This window comes from Embiotoca jacksoni, unplaced genomic scaffold, assembly GCF_022577435.1.
Source record: "Embiotoca jacksoni isolate LCO1_2020_lvr unplaced genomic scaffold, fEmbJac1.0.p SCAF_96, whole genome shotgun sequence".
In the NCBI taxonomy this organism is placed as follows: Eukaryota; Metazoa; Chordata; class Actinopteri; family Embiotocidae; genus Embiotoca; species Embiotoca jacksoni.
Genome location: NW_027185454.1, coordinates 135,030 through 156,653, shown reverse-complemented (window position 1 = coordinate 156,653; position 21,624 = coordinate 135,030). Strand labels below are relative to the sequence as shown.

Below are 21,624 nucleotides of genomic sequence, written 5' to 3'. Positions count from 1 at the left end.
ATGGCCACAACTGTTAAGTATATCCAGACGTAGCCGTGGCGGTGGGAGAAGGTGCTCCAGATAAACTGCACATTTCCTCTCGATATTCATCTTCTAATAACAGTCTTTGTTTTGCGAAAAAGTACTTGGGAATACAATGAGGGCAAAATAAAAGCTCAAGGCCTAGGCAATGAACGGTTGGTCTTGGTCAATGGTTGATCTTGGCTGAAGCATTTTATCTTGTGCCAAATCTATTTTGCTCCTGAATTCTCTGCAGCGGATGAGTTTTGTGCCAACGATGGATCTTCAAAGCCTCATTAGCCAGCCCACCGCTCAGCTCTTGAGAAGGGCCAAATAATGGGATCATCTCTGACAAAGTCTTGAGGGTTGCTTGGCCCTTTTTCCCACTTCACAAACACAGGCTCAAGTGTGTGCAGCTGCGTGCGATACCTCTTCAGCATTTCTGTTTACTTTAATAATCGCGGGGACAATGGGTCCTAATGTACGTCTTTGTTTCTCTGCCAGCACCTACACAAATGTCTGAACAACACTGTTTGGAGGAAAAACACCGAATTCATTATGCCCACACAAAAAACCCAAACATTACATTACCATGAGAATACTGGAGGTTCTAATGGGCCTGAATACAGCAGACAATGACACAAGGGCTCCTTTAATTTAATTATTTACTTGTATTACCGCTCAAGATTCCATTAGCGCTTTCCAGATCATGTTAATTGGCACCGTATGGCAGCGAGTGCATCGATATCTGAAGGGTTTGTTGGCAGGTTTTGTGTTTCGTCTTCAAAATTTGGCCAAATCTGTGAATTTCCAATTGGACTGCTCAATAAGATGTGGGTTTTAAGTCTTTGTGTCCATTCAGATGAAAGATGGCCCATTAGAAATTGGCAGCAAGCTGTTTGTTTTCATTAAGCCACATCAGAGAGATAATTTACCTAAATTATTCTGTTATTTTTTTTTTCTGTCTTTTAAATAAGCTCATTATATCAAAGCCGTAACAAAGAATTGTATGTAGTCCAATTGGAAAAAGTGAGTTTTGAGTTGGAGATATATATTGTATCCGTGTCCATTTATATTTTGTTATTCTCAAACATTTGTAGTTTTAAAACGCTGAGTACACCCTGTATTGTCTTTGACTTACAATACTGTGTGCAGGTAGTGGACATTTAAGATGTTTAAATCCTTATACGTCCTGTAATGCCATCAGAGGGATATCTGATTGGTCCGAATTCATTCCGCTTCATTAAGCACGACAACAACCCCAAAACATACAGCCGGAGTCCCGAAGAACGAGATCTCGGCATCATGGAGTCAATCTACGAGACGAGACACGGGACACTGAGACCTAAATCCAGAAGACCTGTGGCAAGTTCTCCAAGATGCTTGGAACAACCTACCTGATCAGGTACCTCTATTATTAAAAAAAAAAAAAAAAAAAAAAAAGGACTGTACAGGTGTACCGTGTCAGGTCACACCTATTATTGATTTAATTTAGATTTGATCTTTTCACCTTAGTTTGTGTGAAGTTCACTGATAAATACAAAGTATTCTTCTTTCGTGGAATATCTTTACACATTTTGTCAAATGCATTGCTGACAAAACGCTGACATGCTGTTGTGTTTTCAGGTGCATCAGATCATCCTTCCTTAATCCTCAGTATTCTAATATTTATGTGATTTACTTGTTCCTGAACGTGTTCATTACAGGTTAAAAACCAAATGGCTTGCAAAAAATACAAATGAAGCAAATCAGAACCACCATTCTGTTGTGTGTCATGTTCTCGTACATCGAATCGGATGTTAACAGAAAAGTTTAAAAAAAAAAATTGTCCCATTAGTTTCAGTTCAATGAAGCATCTCGACAAGTAGATTACAAGTTTACAAAGTACAGACGCGGCATATGGACTCGGTTTGTAGTGACTGAAGATTTGAAATGTTTTTAGAGAAATTCCCCCACTTCTAAGGGTACAAATAAACAAATTTGTAGTGTCTGCAGTTTTGCCTTTGTAGGACCGCTTTACTGATGAGAGTCCACCAGCTGACCAGAGGTAATGTAAAACAGGAACACCGCTATTGTTTTATGTAACTTTTATTGTGCTTTCCAGTCTATTTGCCATTTGACTCTGAAATTCTCTATTGGTTAAAGATACATATATTGAGGCAGTGGAAACAAAACTGTAATGTGGATTTTGATCTTAGTCTAACTTCTATGTCTGATCATTTTTATTAAAATGCCAGAACAAGAGACACAGACGCCGCCTTGGGGAACATCAAGGTAACAACTTGTTTCATAATTTGACTGATGTCTTAACAAACTTCAACAACACGTCACGTGTCTTTGTGAAAGTTGTCCCGTTTACTTTTATGAATGGTGTGGTGACGTAATTCTATGAACGCATGTTAATGCGGGGGGATGGATGGAATAGGAGACGGGCAGCAAAATACCTTCCGACCGTTCTGGCTGCCGGCCGGTTGTGAGGTCACGGCCGTCCCTCGGAAACGAGTTTTGAATGACGTGGAGAAATCCACCGACTTTGACAGAAGGGACGACGACAGCAGAATTGTTGTAAAGCTAACGGTGAAGAGGCTTGAGCTTTCCAGCCAGCATGTGGACGATCAGAAGAGTTTGCGTACCTCGGCTCTTGACGGCTTTTACAGCACCTCTGAAAGTGATAATGACAGCGGAGGTGTCGACGGTGCTCGCAGGCGTTTTCGCCCGTTTTCCCGCCCTGGTTGGTCTTCAGAAGGTCCGTGTTTACTTGTGCGCTGGCGATTATGAAGCTCCTCCGAGCCTCCGAGGCGGTAATACGTACAAATAAATGCATAAAACTGAACTGATCTGTCGATTTGAAAAGGGGTTATCCGCCCTCTGGTGACCCACGATATTACCACGTCAAGCCGTTTACACTTGACACAAAGAGCGGACGCAGGTGAGGCGGTGCTTCATGTCATTGTCTCCTCTGCGGTTACTCACTGCAGCCACCTGACACAAACGGATTGCGCTGCTGGATATCACGCCTTGAGACAATTCATCAGCACACCCTTAATAATCCTCTGCTCGGCGGGGGCCCCGCATAAGTAATGCTGCACATGCATATTCACCAGTGTGCCGTTTCCTTTACAGGCCATTTCATTCAGAGCTAACCAGTGTGGCAAAACAACTAGCTTGCATCTGGCCCTATTCTTTCTCCCGGCTCGGTCCTTTGATGTGGACGCCGGCTCGGTTTTTCTTCCACCTCTTGTTCTGTTGTCATACCAGAAGAAGAATATTTTGGATGGAGAGAATGAGGCAGACACAGCTGACAGCACTGAGGTTGGTGCAGCTGGTTGGTGTCAGAGGTTCAAGTAGTATACACACGGGATATTGGACAGGTTTGGTTGGAGCCGAGAACTGCAGTGAGGGGTGGGGTGGGGGCGGGGGTGGGGTCGGGGGTGGGGGGGGGGGTCGCTGACGTCACAGGAAGCTGCTATCTAGATACACCTGGTAATGGTACACAATAGCTTTTTCCTTAGTGCATTTGCATTATTATATTTTCTGAAAATGTGCTGTTATTTGGGGGGGGGGGGTCGATTTACTGGTTTGGCAAAGTCCCACAGCTGGAATATCAAGAATAGAAACTGAGTGTAGACTATGGATTTTTGTTTGAAGATATCACATTAAGGACTGAATCAAGTATATTACTCTGTGAGCTTTTATTTGAAGATGGCCTTTTTGTTTTCCTAAATCTTCATGTTTGTGGCATACGTCTCCGCATCTATGACAACTCGGCAAACTGCCTGCAACAAAGAGAGACGACTTAATGACTCCAACTTACACTGGTGTCTGACAGTCAACACAGTTTTCTGCAAATGTTTGTGGCTCATTAGAATGTTAAGAGTAAACGACATTCGACCGCGTCTAAAAAAAAATAAAACGTTTGTGTCAACTCAATGCACTGATGACGACGGTAAATTTAAAGCTCTGGAAAAACCATATGAAATGGACCTCGAGTTATGATTACATTGTTAAACGTTTCAAGGTAAAACGTGTTTTCCCCTAAGTTTTCAAAACCAAAGCCAAAACATCTGCATGATTAGGTACTATTAGACTCTGTATGGCGATCTTGTGATCGCAATCATTCATGCAAATTTATCAAATTTTGGAATTTTTGCTGGAGCTTGTAAATTTGGAAGAGATCTGCCGTCGGCAAGGCTCCTCAGCCTCTCGTCATCAAAACAAACCAAATCACAGCTGACCGGAAAAAAATGGCAAGACCGGAAGTGACGGGGTTTTATGGGAAATTATTAAGTCATGATAATTAGACTACCAATTGTTTCACTTCCTTGCATCAGTCTATTCATAAAGTATGTGCTAAATTACAAGCCTTCCAGTTGTAATGATGTGTTTAATTAATAATATTTAAAAAGCATTTAAAGCACTTTTTGTTAGAGAAAATGTTGCTTTAGTATTATATACTACAGTCACAGACTCTGTAAGAAAGTCTGTAAGTCAGACATTTTAACGCTACTTCACTTTTAGGTCTCAGGATATTTTTTTTTTGTAACTTTGAGCCCCATGCTTCTTCGGAAAATAAAAAAAGATAACTAAAATATTTCGAGCTATATCTGTGATGTGCGACGTGATTACAAATGACTTTTGTTATTAAGTAGTAACAAAATTGTCATTTGTTTTTCCCCCACTTGAATTTATTTTCCAAAACTTCACATTTTGCATCGCCGCTGAAAAATTAAGCATTTTTTATTCTAACAATCACACAAAAAAAAAAAACTAAGCAATATCCTGGATCAGCTGACTACAGGTAAGGGGAAGAGTATGTTTTCTCTTTCATGAAGAGTGGACTGGCCCTTTCAAAAGTAATAACTTTGGTTCCACCACAAACCTGTGTATTCGTTTTATAACGAGTTTCTTTAAGGAAAATATTTACTGCCGTTACTGTCTCATCTTAACAAACAATAAAACCCCACCTTATTAATTACTCCCTTCACAGACTAACCTGAGGTTTATGCTGGATGTGCATTTCTTGTCGAACTTTGTGACCAACCAGTGAACCTGTCGTTGATCCAGAGGTGCGTTCCCTTCCTGCATAAATGACAACCTACGTTTTTTTCAGCGCTGACTACTGCAGCATATTTCCTGTGATATCGTTGATCAGTGCAGTGAGAAACTGATAGGCTGACCTTTAAAGCACTCCTGAAGGCCGAGGTGGAGACTTTCATGGTTTTTTCTTGATCCAAATCCGCAAAGAAATCAATGATGCTCTTGTTTTGCTCTTCAAGGAATTTCTATGAAAGAATCCAGATCATGTTTCACATTTCAGTACTTTTTGAAAAACAAATTGCTGCAGCTTCATGAGCACAAAACGGAAAAAAGTGGTAAGGGCAGACACGCTATATATCTCTTTAGGATAACTGGTACTGAAGGGAGCGTGAACATTTGAATATTTCCTCTAAAATTCCCATCCCTAATTTTCTCTTTCTTCTCGACCTCTGACCTTAAAGAGCCGGAGAGCGTCTACATCCCTGTGGACGAATCTCATGACGTCGAACTGGACTTTTAGAGCAGGACGCGTCTTGCGGACTTCTTCCAGCAGCTCCAAGAAGGTCTCGTACACGAACGTCATCTGCACTCGCACATGCACAAACACAGGGAGTGTCATGGCGCTGAAGTAGTACACAAAGCAGAGGTAATCATCATATACAGACAATGTTTATCGTCACACTTCATTCCATATGCTGAAGAGAAAAATGTTTAGTGGCACTTACAGTAATATCGATCTCCTCAATTGCCGAGTTCGTGTTTCTCTTAACTGTTTCGAGGAGCTTCAGAGCTCCGATGTTGGTCGTGGGGTTACGGGCGAGCTGGAAAGCAAACGTTACACTTGACACCGGCGAATATACGGTTTCTCCCTGCGCAAAAAGCACCATGTCATTAATGATGATCAACACCGCCGACCGAGGACTTACAGTTCGCTCACCTTGAGCACCCTGAGGGTGTCATTGATGGCCAGGCCCTGGCAGAGCAGCGTCACAGCCTGGTCGTCTATATTGTTCCCAGTCAGGTCCAGCAGCACCAGGGTTCTGTTTAGTTTCAGTGCCTGACCCAGTGACTCGGCCTCCTTCTGGCCAAGATTGTTGTTCGACAGCCAGAGCTGCTTCAGAGCCGAGTTTACCTGAGGAACGTTCACCAAACGAGACAGTCGAGGAGCTACGATAGGAAACGGTGTTGAATACTGTTTTCACTGTAACTTTAGTCACCTTCAGACCAGCACTCAGAGCCACTGCACCGCGCATACGAAGAAGATTCCAGCTCAGATTTAGGACTTCCATGCAATCATTTCGGGCTTTTAAGAACAGAAACCACATTTCAAAAAAGTCACGAGGCGTTTGCAACTTCAATCCTAAAATGATACACAAAAGCTTCGGACATCCAGCTCAAATTCAAATGACCTTTTCTTTAAAGAAATAACAAAAATCAGCATCAGCGAGTCCCCTTTCTCTTTTATTACCCCCACAGGAAGTAAATTAACAAATAAACACATGCTTTTAGAAGAACCAGACACATTTCTGAAAGTCTGTGCAGCATATTTCATCTTCTTCTCACGACATGTGTGAAGTTGTCACTACGAGGTTTTACAACATTAAAGATCAATATTTCCATCGTGTTCATATGCTCCGATTATATGAAGTTAAATGTGTGTATTCCTTCGACGGATCGGGCGCCAGCAGTAACATTGTCCTACGGTCTGAAATGAACTGCTGTACCTAACATGTGACACAGGTGCTCTCCTCCCGCCTCGCGGATATTGTTGTCACTGAGGTCCAGAGCTTTCACCACCTCGTCGTCCTATTAGACAAGAAAGAAAATGCTGACTTAAACCGCATCGCACGTTCAGATCTGCCGGTTGCTTTGATTCGTTATGTGAACACGGGAAAGGGCGTAGGAGCTCAAATACTTCTTCAACATTGAGTGCTATTCACCTTTAAAGCATCTGTTAAGTATTTAACAGCAGAATCATCAAAGTGGTTTCCTAAAAGAACAAGAGGAAATACATTTATGACAAAACCAGTCACTTTTTCCACTTCATTTGTATTTATGACGGTGATGAGCAGAGGTGCACATGAAAAATAAGAATCTTAAGAGGTGGAAAATTTAGTTGAGCACCAGCAAGTTTGAAGGATTTGACGTAATAACTGTAGGGCAGCATTTCCGACATGATTTTTGCACCTTCGAGGCCCAGTCGATTGAAGGAGAGATTCTGAGGCAAAGAGGTTCAGTTATTTTGGATTTTCTTATCTATAATGAATTATCTTAGAACAACTATAAAATATGTTCCTCCTGCAGTTCAAGGCAGATGAGCACTACTTTTGTGAGGATTATATTTCACAGAAGTGAAGTATTGAACGTGAATAGTAGTTACTAGACTCTGAATGGTGATGTTGTCTTTGAGCATGTTCATCAGATAGCGTGTCCCTTGTTGCTGAAGTCCGTTGTTCTCCAGCTCAAGCTGAGTGACAACAATGTCATCCTAAAACACAAAAAAAAAAAAACATACATATCAGATTTATGACAACGGATATTGAACATTTGAGAAGTACACCCTGAATCCCGTTTCTCTCTACGGCTCTGACCTTGATCTGACATGATCTCGTTATTATAACCACTTAAAGGGGGGGGGGAACTCCACCAACCATAATGGCACCAGGCTAATTTTGGTAATTCAAGTGAATATCTGGGTGAGAGGATTACTTTCAGAGCTATGGCCAGAGCTTTGGCCCCCAGAGGTCCCACACCATAGCTGTTCAGGTTTAGAGTTGGTTCATCCGAGTGACGAAGGAAAGAAGAAATGGGAACGGTCCCGATCTGCTGACAGGCCAGCAGGTACAGCTCTGCACCGGAGAAACTCAGTCTGCTATCTGGGAGGAAAATGGAACAAAACAAAGAAGAGGACAGCAACAGAGAAAAGGTAAGGGGGTCGGGGTGCCTCTGTATCCACTACGATCCAACTGTTTGATTCATTTTTTTAAAAAAAGGGAGAGTTTTGTTTCTTTTGAAGTCGAGTTGTATCCGTGTGCTGTTCATCGGTGCCCTCTTCAAAGCCACCAGACTCTTCGGTCAAAAACAGTCATTTTCCCTCACGGGACACGCGAGTTTTCTGTCGGACCGCTGCCTCGGTCAGTCAGTCAGTGTGCTTTGTGTCATTGAGTGATGTTGGTGGTGCCGCAACACCTCAGTTCACATCTGGATTTGGATGTTTTTGTAAAGGGAGTCTGGTGGCTTTGTAGAAAGCAATTCAGCTGTCAGAAAGGACTTAAGATAAAGCTGTAAAAAAAAAAAAAAATTCTAAATATGTACACTTTTAACAAATACAGATCTTTTCAGAAGAGGAATTTTTTTTTTAGATGGTTAAAATATGTTTTGTCGCCGACCCCATCTACAGCAGTACATTCTTGACGTCTGTGAAGAAGCACCTGCCTGAATCTTCAAACTGTGGATGTGCCAACTCATACAACCCCTCTTTAAAAAACAAAAACAACAAACTATCCCTTTAACATACCCTCTTTTTCTTCCAGGTCAGTGTCCCACTGATCTATACTGTCATCCTCCAGGGTCTGGGTCGCCTTCTCCACCTCCATCCCTCTATGCCTCCATCTGATCCTGGTGGACAGGAGCGGCTGGTCAGATGGCTGCTGCGTTTTCCTCTTGCTGTTCCTTGTTGGGACTCAAACCCAGAAACTCACCAATCTGCACCACGAGATCCAGAGAACCTGAAGTGTGCCTGTAATCTCACCTGCCAGGAGGACACGGGTAAGATCAGCTGCTACGAAACAAGCCTCTTTCAGCAGTTTGAGCCTGGTAGAGAAAAATGCTGAAAGAACATGACGCTGACTGTTGTCTCAGTTTAGACGAAGTCAGAAAGTCAACTGTATGTTAAAGTCTTATTTTTAATGTTGGTTTTTTTTTGTTTTTTTTCAACGAAGGAGAAGACTGGTTAATTCTACCACTTGATTTCATGGAGTTATCGGCGGTTGGACTGCATGTCTGCGGGAGAAACACCATCAAAACTAGTTTACTTTACGTATTAGAAAGAAAAAAAAAATTCACTTTTCTGTAGTTTGCGTCACTTATTCGAAATATTCACTTTCCTGTTTTAACACCGCACGTGTAGAATCCGGTAGGAAAGACGAGCCTACCTGCGGCAGGTGTCCCTTTCTGATGTTAAAAAAAAAAAAAAGATAAACGTTTGCAGCGCCGAGAAAACCAACAGCTGTTTAAATGCTGAGTTCAAGTTCTCACAGAAAAATCCGACGAGTTCGAGTCGACGAAAGAACGATGGGAGAAAGCAAACGAAAGAAATGAATTGTCGATTACCATACATCAATCAGTGCTGGGCTGAAACATAATCTTGTGAAGACATTAGTTTTTATTTAATGAGTCTTGTAGTTCATAAAAGTGTCGGCTAGGTGGCGCTGTTGACCGTAAACAGCCTGAGTGCAGCCCATAAAGTGTACACAACACCGGACCGCGTTTCTGTCACAACCTCAGACTGAATATAAAAAGGTTCTGACACTGCTGTCAGTGTTTGTTGTCAGATGGAGAGCATTATGGCAAAAGTCTCTCGTTTCTGTCAAAGATTTGTAAAAAAAAACCTGAAACGCTTTATTTATTTGCCCTTTTATGGCTCGTGCAAGCAACTTTTAATAGGAGCAGTTATGTATTAATAAATCCAAGAATATGAACTCCAACACGTTTTACTTTTTCTTCCCATTTAAATATGAAGTGAAGAGAAGGGATTTCCACCGACATGATCCACATTAATGATAAATATTATTATGTAACGATGACTAGCACCAATTTTATAGAATGTTTCTGGTGTGCAAAAATTAAACCAGGTCAATACAAATTCTAATTTCATAACAACTACCGAAAGGCCTTTCAGAAATGTACTGACCGGTTTAAATATAGGAGTGATAGGTGATTTAAAACCGTGTCAGCAACCCGCTGCTCTGTCTGCAGATGGGAGTCGTCTCCCTTGCCGAGCCCTGAAAAAAAAAAAGAGGGGGCGGGGGTGAGAGCTACAATAATCGAGCCTGAAATACATAACAACATGTAGGACCTTTTCAGAGTTGTGCAAATGAAAGTAAAGCCCTGACTTTGGCAATGTGCTTCAGCTGAAGGAAACCGGATTGCACAAGTTTTGTCAGTCACGATGACTGGGAGGAACAAATACAAGGAGCGAAGATTCATTTCGCTGGAGAAATCGTGTGATGTTTTCTGTCCGAGGGAGTAACAAAAAAAACAACGATTTCTTGTTGTTAGAAAATAAAATTTAATCTATTCATGGTATCGAAGTTCATACATAGATACAGGTGCAGAACAGACATTGAAAAACTGCTCAGCTGAAGAGATTTCTGCTTGTTTTCACAGCTGTTTGAATGCGCAACATGACAGACTGGAAAGACGGAAAAGACAAAACCACATCAAGTGATTAACAAGCATTTCATATATGTTTATGAATACAAACCAGTATAAAACAAGTACAATAATGGACAGACAAGTTCAAAAAAATAAGGGTGTAAACATTTTGTGTATATGTGCTTTTCATGACGCCAGCGTCACCACAAATCGGATCAACCGGTTAACTGCCATCGTCGAGGCAGGGCATAGAAATCACCATAGAAAAACAAACAAAAACAACCTCTGTCTGGTGTATTTGTATTGAGTGTTGTAACCTAAAAACTCTACACCTGTATATTTAGGCTAGTATACGTAGGAAAACTGCAGAACACTACGCCTTTATGGGCCTCTGCATTGAAACAATGCCACACAACCTACTCAGGGTTTTTGTAACAGAGCACCATATTGATATTAGTGTGTTTCCTCAGCGCTGTTTCCAGTCATTCTCTACCGTTTCCATTGGTCCCTTTATGTAGAGATGGTTGAAATAACAACTAGGCACAGCGGGTGTCGACGACAACTCTTTATGAGGGCATGAAACTGGGTGTTTCCAGTCTTTCAAGGGACAGAGCCAGCTCATGCAGCAGTACTGAGGAAGCCCCACAACCTCAGATCTTTGGGCAGAGTCTCCAAGAGTCTCCAGCTTGGAGCTCAAGTGCTTCTTCAGAAATGTATTGCCAGTTAGGTTTTTCATGAAATTGGCAGCCACGGCGGAGATAGTTTCGGGCTTCGGGGACTTTGCGTTCCCCCGGTTTCCTTGGTTTCACTTGGTTTCGGCGGCCAGCTGCTCCAGCAGGGGGTTGGCCTCGCTCTCGGGTGTTTTGACGCTGTCGGTCCGCACGATGCAGGTGGGCCGGTGGAGATTGAGCATCACCATTAGCTGCTGCCTCTCCATACGGAGCTCCTCGATCTGGGCCTTCAGATCAGAGTTCACCATTTCCAGACGCTCCGATTCCTGGGCAGAGACGTTGAACCGTTAAGATGCCACTGGACAAATAAGTTCAGAATACTTCAGCGCCGTCTATCTAGAGCCTGAAACGGACTTCAAATCGCGCAGGTGTGCGGTACGGTTAAAACCGCGTTAGCTCTCAGTCAAGGCTGAATGGCTTGAATCACCTGTTCAGCTTAACTGAAGTCACCTTATTCGGAGCCGCCAGCCTTCGCTGCTCTGTTGCCGCTCATCAGTATGCAGTGCCGAGTCATGAACTCACCCTTTGAAGGAAGTCGGTCCGTTCCTTCTTTTTGTTTCGGCATCGCGCTGCAGCTACCTTGTTTTTCTCTCGTCTCCGTTTCCTCCTTTCTTCATCTTCGTCCATCTACAAACACAAGTTGCGTTATTATAGAAACCGGCACTGATTGTATTTTTCTATGGAAATGGACTATTCCAACTAGACTAATAGTAAAAAAAAATTTAAAAAAGTAATAGATATAATTTACTTCTATATGATATTGTTGTGAATTGTCCAGTTCTTTGACAACAAACGTTATCTGAAAGTAATAAAAACCTGCCTTGACAGAAGTCTTTAAAACAGCTAATACCTCTCTGACTTGATGCACCTGTGTAGATTCTCAGTTATCCAGGTCATGTTTAAGTGTTATTCAAGGGCCCCCGGACTCGCTTGAGGACTTTTAAGAACTTCGGCTGTCTTCAGATAACACTTTGATTGACTTGGTGCACGTCTTTCCACACGCCCTTCCTCTTTTCTCTTCCTCCTTACCTCTGTTTTAATGGCCAGCGGCCTCTTCCCCAGCCTCCCCAGGAAATGTAGCGGGGACAGCATGGTGCCCAGCTGGCGGAAGTCGGCCAGCTTGAGTTGATCAGTGAGCGTGGTGGCCGAGATGCCCGCCAGCGGGCCCAGGCTGGGCAGGGAGCCCGCCGCCAGCGAGGGGTCAGGTATCTGTCCCGGCATCATGTCCGACCCGGCCACCACCGCCGCTGTGGGTGGGGAGAGAGAGGAAGAGAGAAAAGAGGAAGAGGGGGAACATTAGGGCGACAGAATCCAACTTCATAAGAACTCGCTGACAGAGAAAATTGTATGCAGCTTCTTTGTTTTTGTAATACAGAGAAAAGAAAAGGGTACACACCTCTTTTAAATACTTTTATTTCCCTCTAGCCTAAAACAACAACGAATTAAATCCCTTGTCAAAACAAAATGACAAAAATAAGACTTTAAAGCAGTATTCGAACAATATGTTATGTATTCTTACTAAAAAGGATGTCATTTTGAGGGTGTTTTTTTCTGTACAGTTATTTGTCATTCTTCAACTCTCTGGCGATAACATTGAGCTATACATTAACACTCCTCTTGCTGCAGCATCTTTTATCTTTCTTATGATGTCCCAGTGATGACATTCCTCCACAAAAAGAGGATCTACTGTCCTGTGTTCTTGTCATCAGATATCTGTGTAAATATGGGTTGCAGTTTCCCAGAATGCATTCAGAAGTTTGACAGCTTTGACAGCTGTGTTATCTTCTTAGTCAGCAGCCGGTGAAAAAAACAAACTTCACACTGTCAGCAGCTACACACTCATCTCTGTAGCTTCACATGCGAAGGGACGCCACGGGGTACATTCAGAGACGGAGGACCGGCTTCTACACTTATGCTTTTGATAGTTTACCGCCTGGTTTCGGTCTTGTGTGTTCATTTTTTTTTTTTTTTACGAAGTGAATTCAAAGGATATCGAAAGCATTCATGTCAGAACCGAGCGAGCAACACTCGCACATTCCATCCAAACCCTCTTTCAACAATTTCGGGTAGCTTGGGAGAGTTTGACCGCAGCACTTTTTAATGTAATCAGGGAGGAATGAGGGACGGAGAGGAGGAAAAAAGGAGGAGCTGTGCAGGCATAAAGGAAGTGGCTGGAGAATTAAGACGTCTCTCTAATTACTGTAAGACCGAGAGTTGGAAAACCTCTGATGGCCAAATAAAAAACAAATGTTACAGATGAGAGCAGTGTAACATGAAGCGGCGCTGCCCTGCCCATCCCTGCGATCCTCTGAGGAGGAGCAGAGGGAGACCAGTGGATCTTAGGAAAACCTGAAATTGTTGCTCTTTCCGTCTTGTAGTTGTGCAGAAAAAAGTAAATGCGGTAAAATAAAATAAAAAAAATAAAAACACAGCCAAGTAGATTAAAAAAAAATAATAAAAAATAAATGGGTAACGGGAACAAACATTTAGTTGCCGTGTCACATTTTCTACTGATGAAGTGTTACAGAGTAGAAACAGAATCGCTGGGTGGATCCAATTTGCGTCTTTATTTTTTTTTTGACAAAACTCCGGCACGTACAACTTAACGACCCGCACTTCAATAACTCTGGCACACCGACGACGCAGGACTGAAAGACTACCAGCCAGCTACGAGCAGTTTTAAAAGAGACACAGGATATCAATGTAACTTTGACATTAACAGCTTAATTCACATTTGCCTCCTGAGCATTGGGCTGTAGCTGCCGAGCCTCTCCAGGTTTGGGCACAAACTGAACAAAGCCCCTCTCATATGGAACCAACAAAGACTTGTATTGTGAGGTGCTGCAAAAACAGCTGACTTTGCTGGTGGCTGACTGGCTGACAGGCTGACTGTATTGAAAGTCATACCAAGTTTTTCTTTCTTTGGCACTTTTTTTTTTTTTTTTGCAGGACTGAAAGACTTGCTCTATTACAAAAGGCCATAGAGGAGGTAATGAAGGAAAAAAAAAAAGCAAGGTTATGTAACTCTATTCTAATGTACTCCACCCTGCTTATGGGCTGGTCCCTAAGTGTTTTCACAGTCGGACTAGGCTGTATCGTCGTGCATGGCGGAGACCAACTCTGCAAATCAATGCTGGAGTGACGAATGGTTTAGACTCCGGAGATGTAGCTGTCGCATCATGCTTCAAACGATTGTTTACTACCGTTTTGTTTACATAACAACGAGTGTTAAGGAGGCACAAATAAAAGCAGCCGCGCAACCGTAAACGGTTGCTCCCGCGCTTCGCTGCGACTTTACGTATTGCGGTATATTCGAAGTGAGATGCAGCGCGTGCGGTCTAATACTTCAATGCTCCTCTTTATTTGTTCTGTACCACCTTTAGTCTGCATCACTTATTCACTCTGGAGGACAAGTCGGTGTGTGGAGTCAGTGTCTCATGAGGCATTTTATTACTTAAATCCTGACGGCCCCTCCCGCTCTCCCACTGTATGTATACTCCCATTTACACTGCACTTGGCAGCAGCCTGTTGTTTTTGCTGGGCGAGGAAAGGAACAAGACAGCCCTGGTAAAAAAAAAAATAAAAAAAATCTCTCTCAGACAAAATTCCTTCTCTCTGAAAGTCCCAGGAGAAGTGTACGGGAGTGGAAGGTGCTCAGGTCTCATTCTGCAGACGGGCAGTAATACGAACAATAGTTCAACGAAACCACTGCATACACCGTGACTGCACATTTGTAGGTTTTACAAAATAACTTCAGGAAACAGGCTAATACGAGCAGTAGGTCTTCACATTGGGACGAGAGGCTGTTCCGTTTTTTTTTGTTTTTTTTTCCCTCACGCTGCCCGCTGCGGATCAATCACTGCAATGGAATTCAAAAGATGCAATCCAAACTAACCCCTGGGCCGAGAGACTAGCCACAGGAACTGAAGCGCCCATTAGGAATGACTGAGCAAATCGCTTTCAGAGCCAAGATGAAGTTCGATATCCGAGCTGGCCAGACACTCAGGACCGGTTTACAGACTCGAATTAGGCTCCGACCTGGATAAACACAGTTTTTCACAGGAAACGAACAGAGATAAAAAAAATAAAAATAAAAAAAAGTCAAATTAGGAATGATTTTATGTCTAATAGACTGGATCATATACAACTCGGTGTAACTGAGCCGTGCTCTGTCAGACATATTGCAAGGAAAGTCCCCATTCCTTGGTATGGCTTGTTGAAACACGTAGTTGAAGCCAGCTGTCACCGAACACACACACACACACACACACACACACACACACACACACACACACACACACACACACACACCACGTTCAGTATATAAACATGCATAAACCTCGTATTTGTCTGCACAGCATCAGATCACATAAATCAAAAACACACCGAGGTAGTTTTGCCAGCGGCCTCCAAAACAAAAGGTGAGACGATGCATAAAGCAAGATGCCCATCAATTATGAGACTTAAAAGCGACTTCCACGCGCTCTTCCCGACGATTTAGTACGGTTGTAAACTGCAACGCATAACGGGCTCTTGACGCGTCTCACTTTGGAGTTAAGCATGCCTTTTAAGTTGAGTAGAAAGTTGGTTGTTTTTAATCTGTTCCATCTCTTTCAGCCAGCCAAACAAGTATCTGAAAATCCCCTTTGCAAATTCAACACCAATTCAAGCCTTGAGACATGAAACCCTAAAAAAAAAAAAGTCTCATCTGTACAGCACAGGGAAAGTTTGCTGATGCATGTCTAGCAGGGTGTAATTATACCCAAAAGCATGAGTCAAAGTGAATTTTACATTTTTCTTCTTTTTTTTTAAAAGAAGAGTATTTTTCTCTTTTTTTTTTTTCTGTCAGCAGCAGCCTGCAGCCGAGGATTAGTGGTCAGCGTTTGATGATGCAACGCCGTTACTGTGCTTTTGCAGTCAAGCAGAAAAGCCAGTGCCACAGCTTTTTAGGCCCACACTAGCCTCAAACAAAGACACCTACACAGCCCGGCAGCAGTGTGGGCACTAGCGAGCTCTCGGGGCTAACTGAGAAGGAGACGAGCCGAAGCCGAAGGGCGGGGGAGCGGAAATGTCATGTGTTCGTTATGAAATATAGGACCGTACCCAACGCAGGTTCTGGCCTCAGCCCAAAACTAATCTGACTTCACGTGTGTCGCGGTTAACTGGAGGTGCGCGTGACGAGAGAGGGTGCGTGTGAGGGGTTCCTATGTGCAACGTGCGGGCAGTGTGTCCATTTTATCTATATATATATATATATATATATATATACATACATATATACAGTACATGTACAATTTGCACACATACTCTATCTGTCTTCAGCTCGACCAAATGTGTCCATTTCCTCAGAGCAATTAGCAGTGCTGAGGAATTCAGCCCCTTTACCAACAGCCAGAGGCACAACCGGAGGCCCTATTATCCTCGTTCCTTATAGAGACGGTGAAGGAGAAGGGTGGAGGGGCTTTCAAAGGCTCCTCATTACCTTTACATACCGTTGCGTTTTTTTTAAAGGGGAGCACACTAACCTCCACCAGCGCATTAACTTTGCTGACTGAAAGCAGGAGTCTACTGTAGTCGCTTGCTAATTTATGTTTGCCCGAAATAGTGAACAAATAGTTCAATTCTTGCGCTGCCAGACTGCTCGACTTTAAATCACTGCGTCGTGGCATTACGGGAAAGACGTGCACGCTTTCCAAGATGCTGTTTGACCACTGTTTGTCAGCGTACTTTGTTAAAGTCTAATTTTGAATTAATAAGGCATCGCATGGGCCACACACCGGCATCTTGCAAAACTCCTGCGAACAGCCTCGAAGGCTCGAACTCTCGGCGAGCGCTGAAAATGAGCAATGAGCGCGGAGGCTGCGGCCAAGGCACACTCTCTCAATCTCCGGCCAAGGTCTCGGCGATCATCATTACCGTCTGCGCTCAGCCAGGCCGTGTGTTGAGTTACAGCCTTTCGCAATCCTCTGAGGAAACCAGGGAATTTGGCACCGACTTTCTCCGAGGACAGGACAGTCCAAATATACAGTATCAACATTCCTCCAGCCCCTCATTATATTTTCATTGGAGGGACAAGACGAGACGCAGGCACGGAAAGAGAGGAGACACAGTAATAACGTCTGTCGCTCTGATCGGGCTGGTGGCCTCTCTGACCGTTAAACTCGACGGTGATCGTGCGTGGGCGTGGAAGCGACCGTCACAACAGAAAATACGATCACTTTTCAATTCGGCTTCATTTCTTTCTTCCACCCCCCCCCACCCCTCCCGCCTGTCCCTTATGGGCTAAATAGCCGCCGCAGATAGAAGGAAGCTTCTCTTGTGAAGATGACTTAATCTTCCCAAAGCAATTCAACGCGGTCCTGAACATTTGACCTCGCAATACCATCAATGATGATGAAACCCTCGGCTGCAGCAGAAAATGAGCAGTGCACGTAGAGGTTATCTTTTGTTCACAGTGAAATTACACAAGAGAGAGTGAAGCGTAACTACTGGCTTTTCTTGTAGACTTCAGCCTAAGAATGAGAAGTCCAAACACTAAGCACCTGCAGATATGCACGAAGACTGTGGCTGCCCTCATTCAAACGTTACTATGTGATCATTGGCTGGGTTCCTGCTTGGCCTGCCTCATGCCATTCAAGCAGTCACACATCTATATTCTGCATCTGGGTGGTCCTGGTTGAATTATTATAACGTTACCATTTTTCTCCACGTTGTACGTCAAGATTAGACCTCGCATGGCACACGGCTTTGGCTTCGGCTCAGACGTGGATTAAATCAATCAAAATACAAAATGCAGACGAAAGCCTTTTTTTTGTACGGAATGTATGGAGGTCATCTCTGTGACAAATCCGAGGCATGTCGTGTGCAATACCTGACGAGGAGATGTTGGCCAACCGAGTCCAGAAAATTCGATTTAACGCCGCCTGTTGAGGCACTCGGCATTATTATGTAACGTGTGGTTGTCACTTAAATGCCGTTTCACACTTTGTCCTCCGGTATTTCCTCATCTGCCTCACGTCAAGCAGATACTTGTACAGTGCAGAGACTGGAGTGATTAAACAAGCCTCACTGTCAGCACCGTACTGTGTGTTCAGTCCCTTTGTTGCTCTGAAAGACTGGGAGCTAAAGGTCAATGTTTAGGTCAACATTTAGCGACAGGAGTGTTTCCTGTGTAAACAGAGAAAAAACTGGCTTCAGTTCCAAAAGAAATTCAGGAAATCTGGAAATCATAACTGTGAAAAAGCCCCTATGCCGTTTTTTATTATTATTATTATTTTCATAAAAACACAGACGGCAATGCCTCTTCTCTCAGTTCGGACATTCGGGTGTTTGCTTCTACGGTGTTCATCTAGTCCGTCTTAACGTACTGTTTTTACAAACCATGTGGAAAGGCTTACGGGGGGGACTACAATGTGATACTGATAATGTGATACCCAGTGAATAGCTGCTCCCCCAACATTAGTAATAGTACCACTGAGCCTAGCTGTTGCATAGTTGGCCCGCTCGCCTGCAATGCGTCTGCTGTCTATTCAGTGTACTGGGGTGCAGCTTGGCAATTCTAGCTCTCCAGAGACGCACTGGAAGGCATTTCTACTTAAAATAAACCCTGTTCGCCCACGTCCAGCCTCTCAGCCCTGTCGGCCCTGCGCTGCTTGTCGGCTCGCCATCCCTTCCCCATTAATCCACTGCAGCGTTCCACTTATGCGGAAACCATCCTACGGATGTGCCCGGGCAGGCGCTGGGGCATTTAAACTCTCTGAAACACACGCTCGTTCACTCACAGACACACACACACACACACACACACACACAAACACAAACACAGATGCAGACACAAAAGGAAACGTATATATAAAGAACACAAATAGTTTCCCCTGCGTGGCATATATTTGTACGAGCACGCACTGCACCAGCTGAAGGGCACGCACTCGCTCTATAGGAAAACACTGAACCTCTGAACTTGCAAGTGGCAAACCACACACACACATATTCACGCACATATTCACACTCACAATACACACCTACCACTCGTATTTCCCATTCCATAATTGGCCTTTAACCTTCAGGCCACCGAGGGCAGATAAACTGGCCTGTATAGAGTTACGCAGTTAGTTGTAAATCTTTAAAAACAAAAACAAAACCTGAAGGGTGACAATAGGAATGTTATTTGCTGGCTCATCCCAACAACACAAAGAAAACAATTGCTGTTGTAATCAAAAAGAAGTGCAGTAATACTGTCCGTTTCTCTGTTAGTATGCACATTCACATGAGAGGCCTGCGCACACACACACACACACACACACACGTATATCCAGTATCCTGAAAAACACACTTAAACAGACAGAGCATGTGTGCCATGAAGGGCCAAAGCAAAGATTACAAATACAAGCCAATCTGAGCACACATTCTTGGCTGTACTCGCATGCTGCCAGAGAAACTTCACAGTTCATTTACATTACTTGTGTTTCAAGGTGAGCTCGCTTTGCCAAGTGTTTTTTTTGTGTGTGTTTTTTTTAGTGCAGCAGTAAGGAGGATACTCAAAAGAGCATGTCTAATTAATCACATCAAATCTGTTTTAAAAGCACGTTACTTACTCAGAGAAAACTTGCCAGTCGTCTTCTGTCAATGATGCAACTTTGTTTGGACGCTGTAAACAGTTAAAAGATATTTATTACTATAGACAGTGGAAATATTGTGAATTCAATATTTCATGCAACACAAATCATCTCAAGGCAGTTATGTTCTTATAACAGACTCGTACAACAACATTAGAACTGAAATGATTAGTCGGTTGACAGTTTGACAGAAAATTAACTTAAAACAATTGCGTTAATTGACAAATGTGAGGATTTCATGCTTTTTTTTTTCCTGTTGCACATCACTGTAAATTCAACGTCTTTAAAAGGTTAATCCGACAGAACAAACTCTTCAGAGACAGCGACTTGGCCTCTGAAAGATTGCCATTACCAGTTGTTGGTTTATATCAAATAAAAAGCAATTAATTCAGTTGATAAATTAAGAAATTGTAATTACTAGCAGTCCCAAAAAAAATGATTTATTTCTCAGTTCATAGCCACGGTAAATCACTTTTTTTTATTGTGCTGTCATTTTTTTTTTATTTTTTTTTTTTTGCAAATCTGAATTTCACAGCATTATCTGTCTTCCAGCTGCATGCAAAATGTTCAGCTTCAAGTAAGGCGAGGGGAAGAAGATTTAACAGCAGGAGCCCGCCGATTTTAATACTGCAAAACAACAACAACAACAACAACAAAAGGATAGTCAAATGGCATGACCGCCCTCGGTGACAAAGTTGAAATCTGACGTGTTTGTTTAAACGTGAAATGACGAAACCCTTCGCAGACTTCGCACGGGCTGCTGCACCACTTAGCTTAGCGTCAGCGGGTTTCTTTGAACTACTTTGGAAACCCACATTGTGCGGCGTGTGTACGCGTTACGTAACCGCCTTCAGGCGGCTAAAGCGACCCTCGAGTTTACCGAAAGGAAGAATCCCGAGATGAAAAAAGAAAAAAGAAAAAAATCCCCCGAGACACCCAAGCTGCTGCTGCCGCCGCCGCCGCCGCGCCGCTGCGCCGCTGCTGCGTAATTCAGCCAACCGCTCTGTAAATAACGAGCTGTAAAGCGACAGTTGCTGCTGCAGCAACAACAACAACAACAACAACGTACTTTTTAATGGCTGTAGCAGCAACAAATTGACGTCTGCGGTGAAACTTGTTAAAACTGCTCCAAAAAAAAAAACTCAGGCAAACGAGTGGAAACGCGTCTTTTACGCATTGATGTTAAACCCGCGCGAAGGCCGCGTTTATACCAAACAAAAACAACAACAAAAATCTGTGTTGTTTAAAAAAAAAAAAAAAATTTAAAAAAAAAAATCTCTCCAACGTGGTGAGAAAAGTGGGGAAAAAAAAAAAAGCCCAACATTGAGCTAACTATTAGCACAAAAACGGAGACAGGGAGGAAACAAGAGCAACACGGGGTCGACGGCTTAACGTACGGACTTACCTAAGTGTGCGTCCAAAATCCGCAGTAACGGGACGGTGCGGTGCGGGAGTCGGATGTAGGTTTTGGGACTAAGTGGGGTCGTTGCATCAGCCCGTTTAAGTAGCGCTGATCTCGGCTGTGAGGGCTCCGGAATGCGGAACTGACTGTCCCAGACGTAAGCATGGATGAAAATAATGTAAGAGAGGAGGGCTTGAAGACACACACACACACACACACACACACACACACAGCTTTTGTTTGCTCCACCCATAGCAACCAAAGAAGAAAAAAAAAAAACATACACAGAGACTGGAGGACAGGAAAGTTTCAGCAGATACAGCCCTGTAAAGCAGTCAATAGATACTCGTGATAGCTGCAAACTTAGCTGCAGGTGTTTTCTGATTTGATACGAGATATGAGGTGCCAACAAATGAAGTATAATCAGTTCAAGTAGTAAGTTATTTATAACTTATAATAAAAA

General features: G+C 43.2%; 2 protein-coding genes across 2 annotated transcripts; both read right to left on the bottom strand.

Moving 5' to 3' along the window:
• Positions 1-3,704: 3,704 nt before the first annotated feature.
• Positions 3,705-8,633, bottom strand: LOC138193822 (leucine-rich repeat-containing protein 74A-like). The gene is made up of 13 exons (XM_069142067.1): positions 8,555-8,633; positions 7,747-7,913; positions 7,418-7,525; positions 7,162-7,255; positions 6,978-7,027; positions 6,762-6,843; positions 6,255-6,340; positions 5,975-6,169; positions 5,763-5,858; positions 5,492-5,620; positions 5,178-5,282; positions 4,994-5,079; positions 3,705-3,776 (listed from the first exon to the last, which is right to left on the bottom strand). Exons 1-13 carry the CDS (start codon positions 8,631-8,633, stop codon positions 3,755-3,757), a joined length of 1,299 nt encoding a protein of 432 aa, XP_068998168.1. The 3' UTR covers positions 3,705-3,754.
• Positions 8,634-10,309: 1,676 nt separating this feature from the next.
• jdp2b (Jun dimerization protein 2b) lies at positions 10,310-21,335 on the bottom strand. Its single transcript, XM_069142077.1, has 5 exons — positions 21,165-21,335; positions 19,739-19,791; positions 12,174-12,391; positions 11,667-11,771; positions 10,310-11,410 (listed from the first exon to the last, which is right to left on the bottom strand). Exons 3-5 carry the CDS (start codon positions 12,366-12,368, stop codon positions 11,219-11,221), a joined length of 492 nt encoding a protein of 163 aa, XP_068998178.1. The 5' UTR covers positions 12,369-12,391; positions 19,739-19,791; positions 21,165-21,335; the 3' UTR covers positions 10,310-11,218.
• Positions 21,336-21,624: the final 289 nt, after the last annotated feature.

Excerpts from the sequence above, each read along its gene's own strand:
- LOC138193822 (XM_069142067.1), bottom strand. The coding sequence starts at position 8,633 with ATGGAGGTGGAGAAGGCGACCCAGACCCTGGAGGATGACAGTATAGAT. Across the intron at positions 5,283-5,491 it reads ACGCTCTCCGGCTCTTTAAG|AAATTCCTTGAAGAGCAAAA; the intron begins GTCAGAGGTCGA and ends ATTCTTTCATAG. Across the intron at positions 5,080-5,177 it reads CCTTCAGGAGTGCTTTAAAG|GAAGGGAACGCACCTCTGGA; the intron begins GTCAGCCTATCA and ends TCATTTATGCAG.
- jdp2b (XM_069142077.1), bottom strand. The coding sequence starts at position 12,368 with ATGATGCCGGGACAGATACCTGACCCCTCGCTGGCGGCGGGCTCCCTG. Across the intron at positions 11,772-12,173 it reads CGCTGGCCATTAAAACAGAG|ATGGACGAAGATGAAGAAAG; the intron begins GTAAGGAGGAAG and ends TTGTGTTTGTAG. Across the intron at positions 11,411-11,666 it reads GGACCGACTTCCTTCAAAGG|GAATCGGAGCGTCTGGAAAT; the intron begins GTGAGTTCATGA and ends GTCTCTGCCCAG.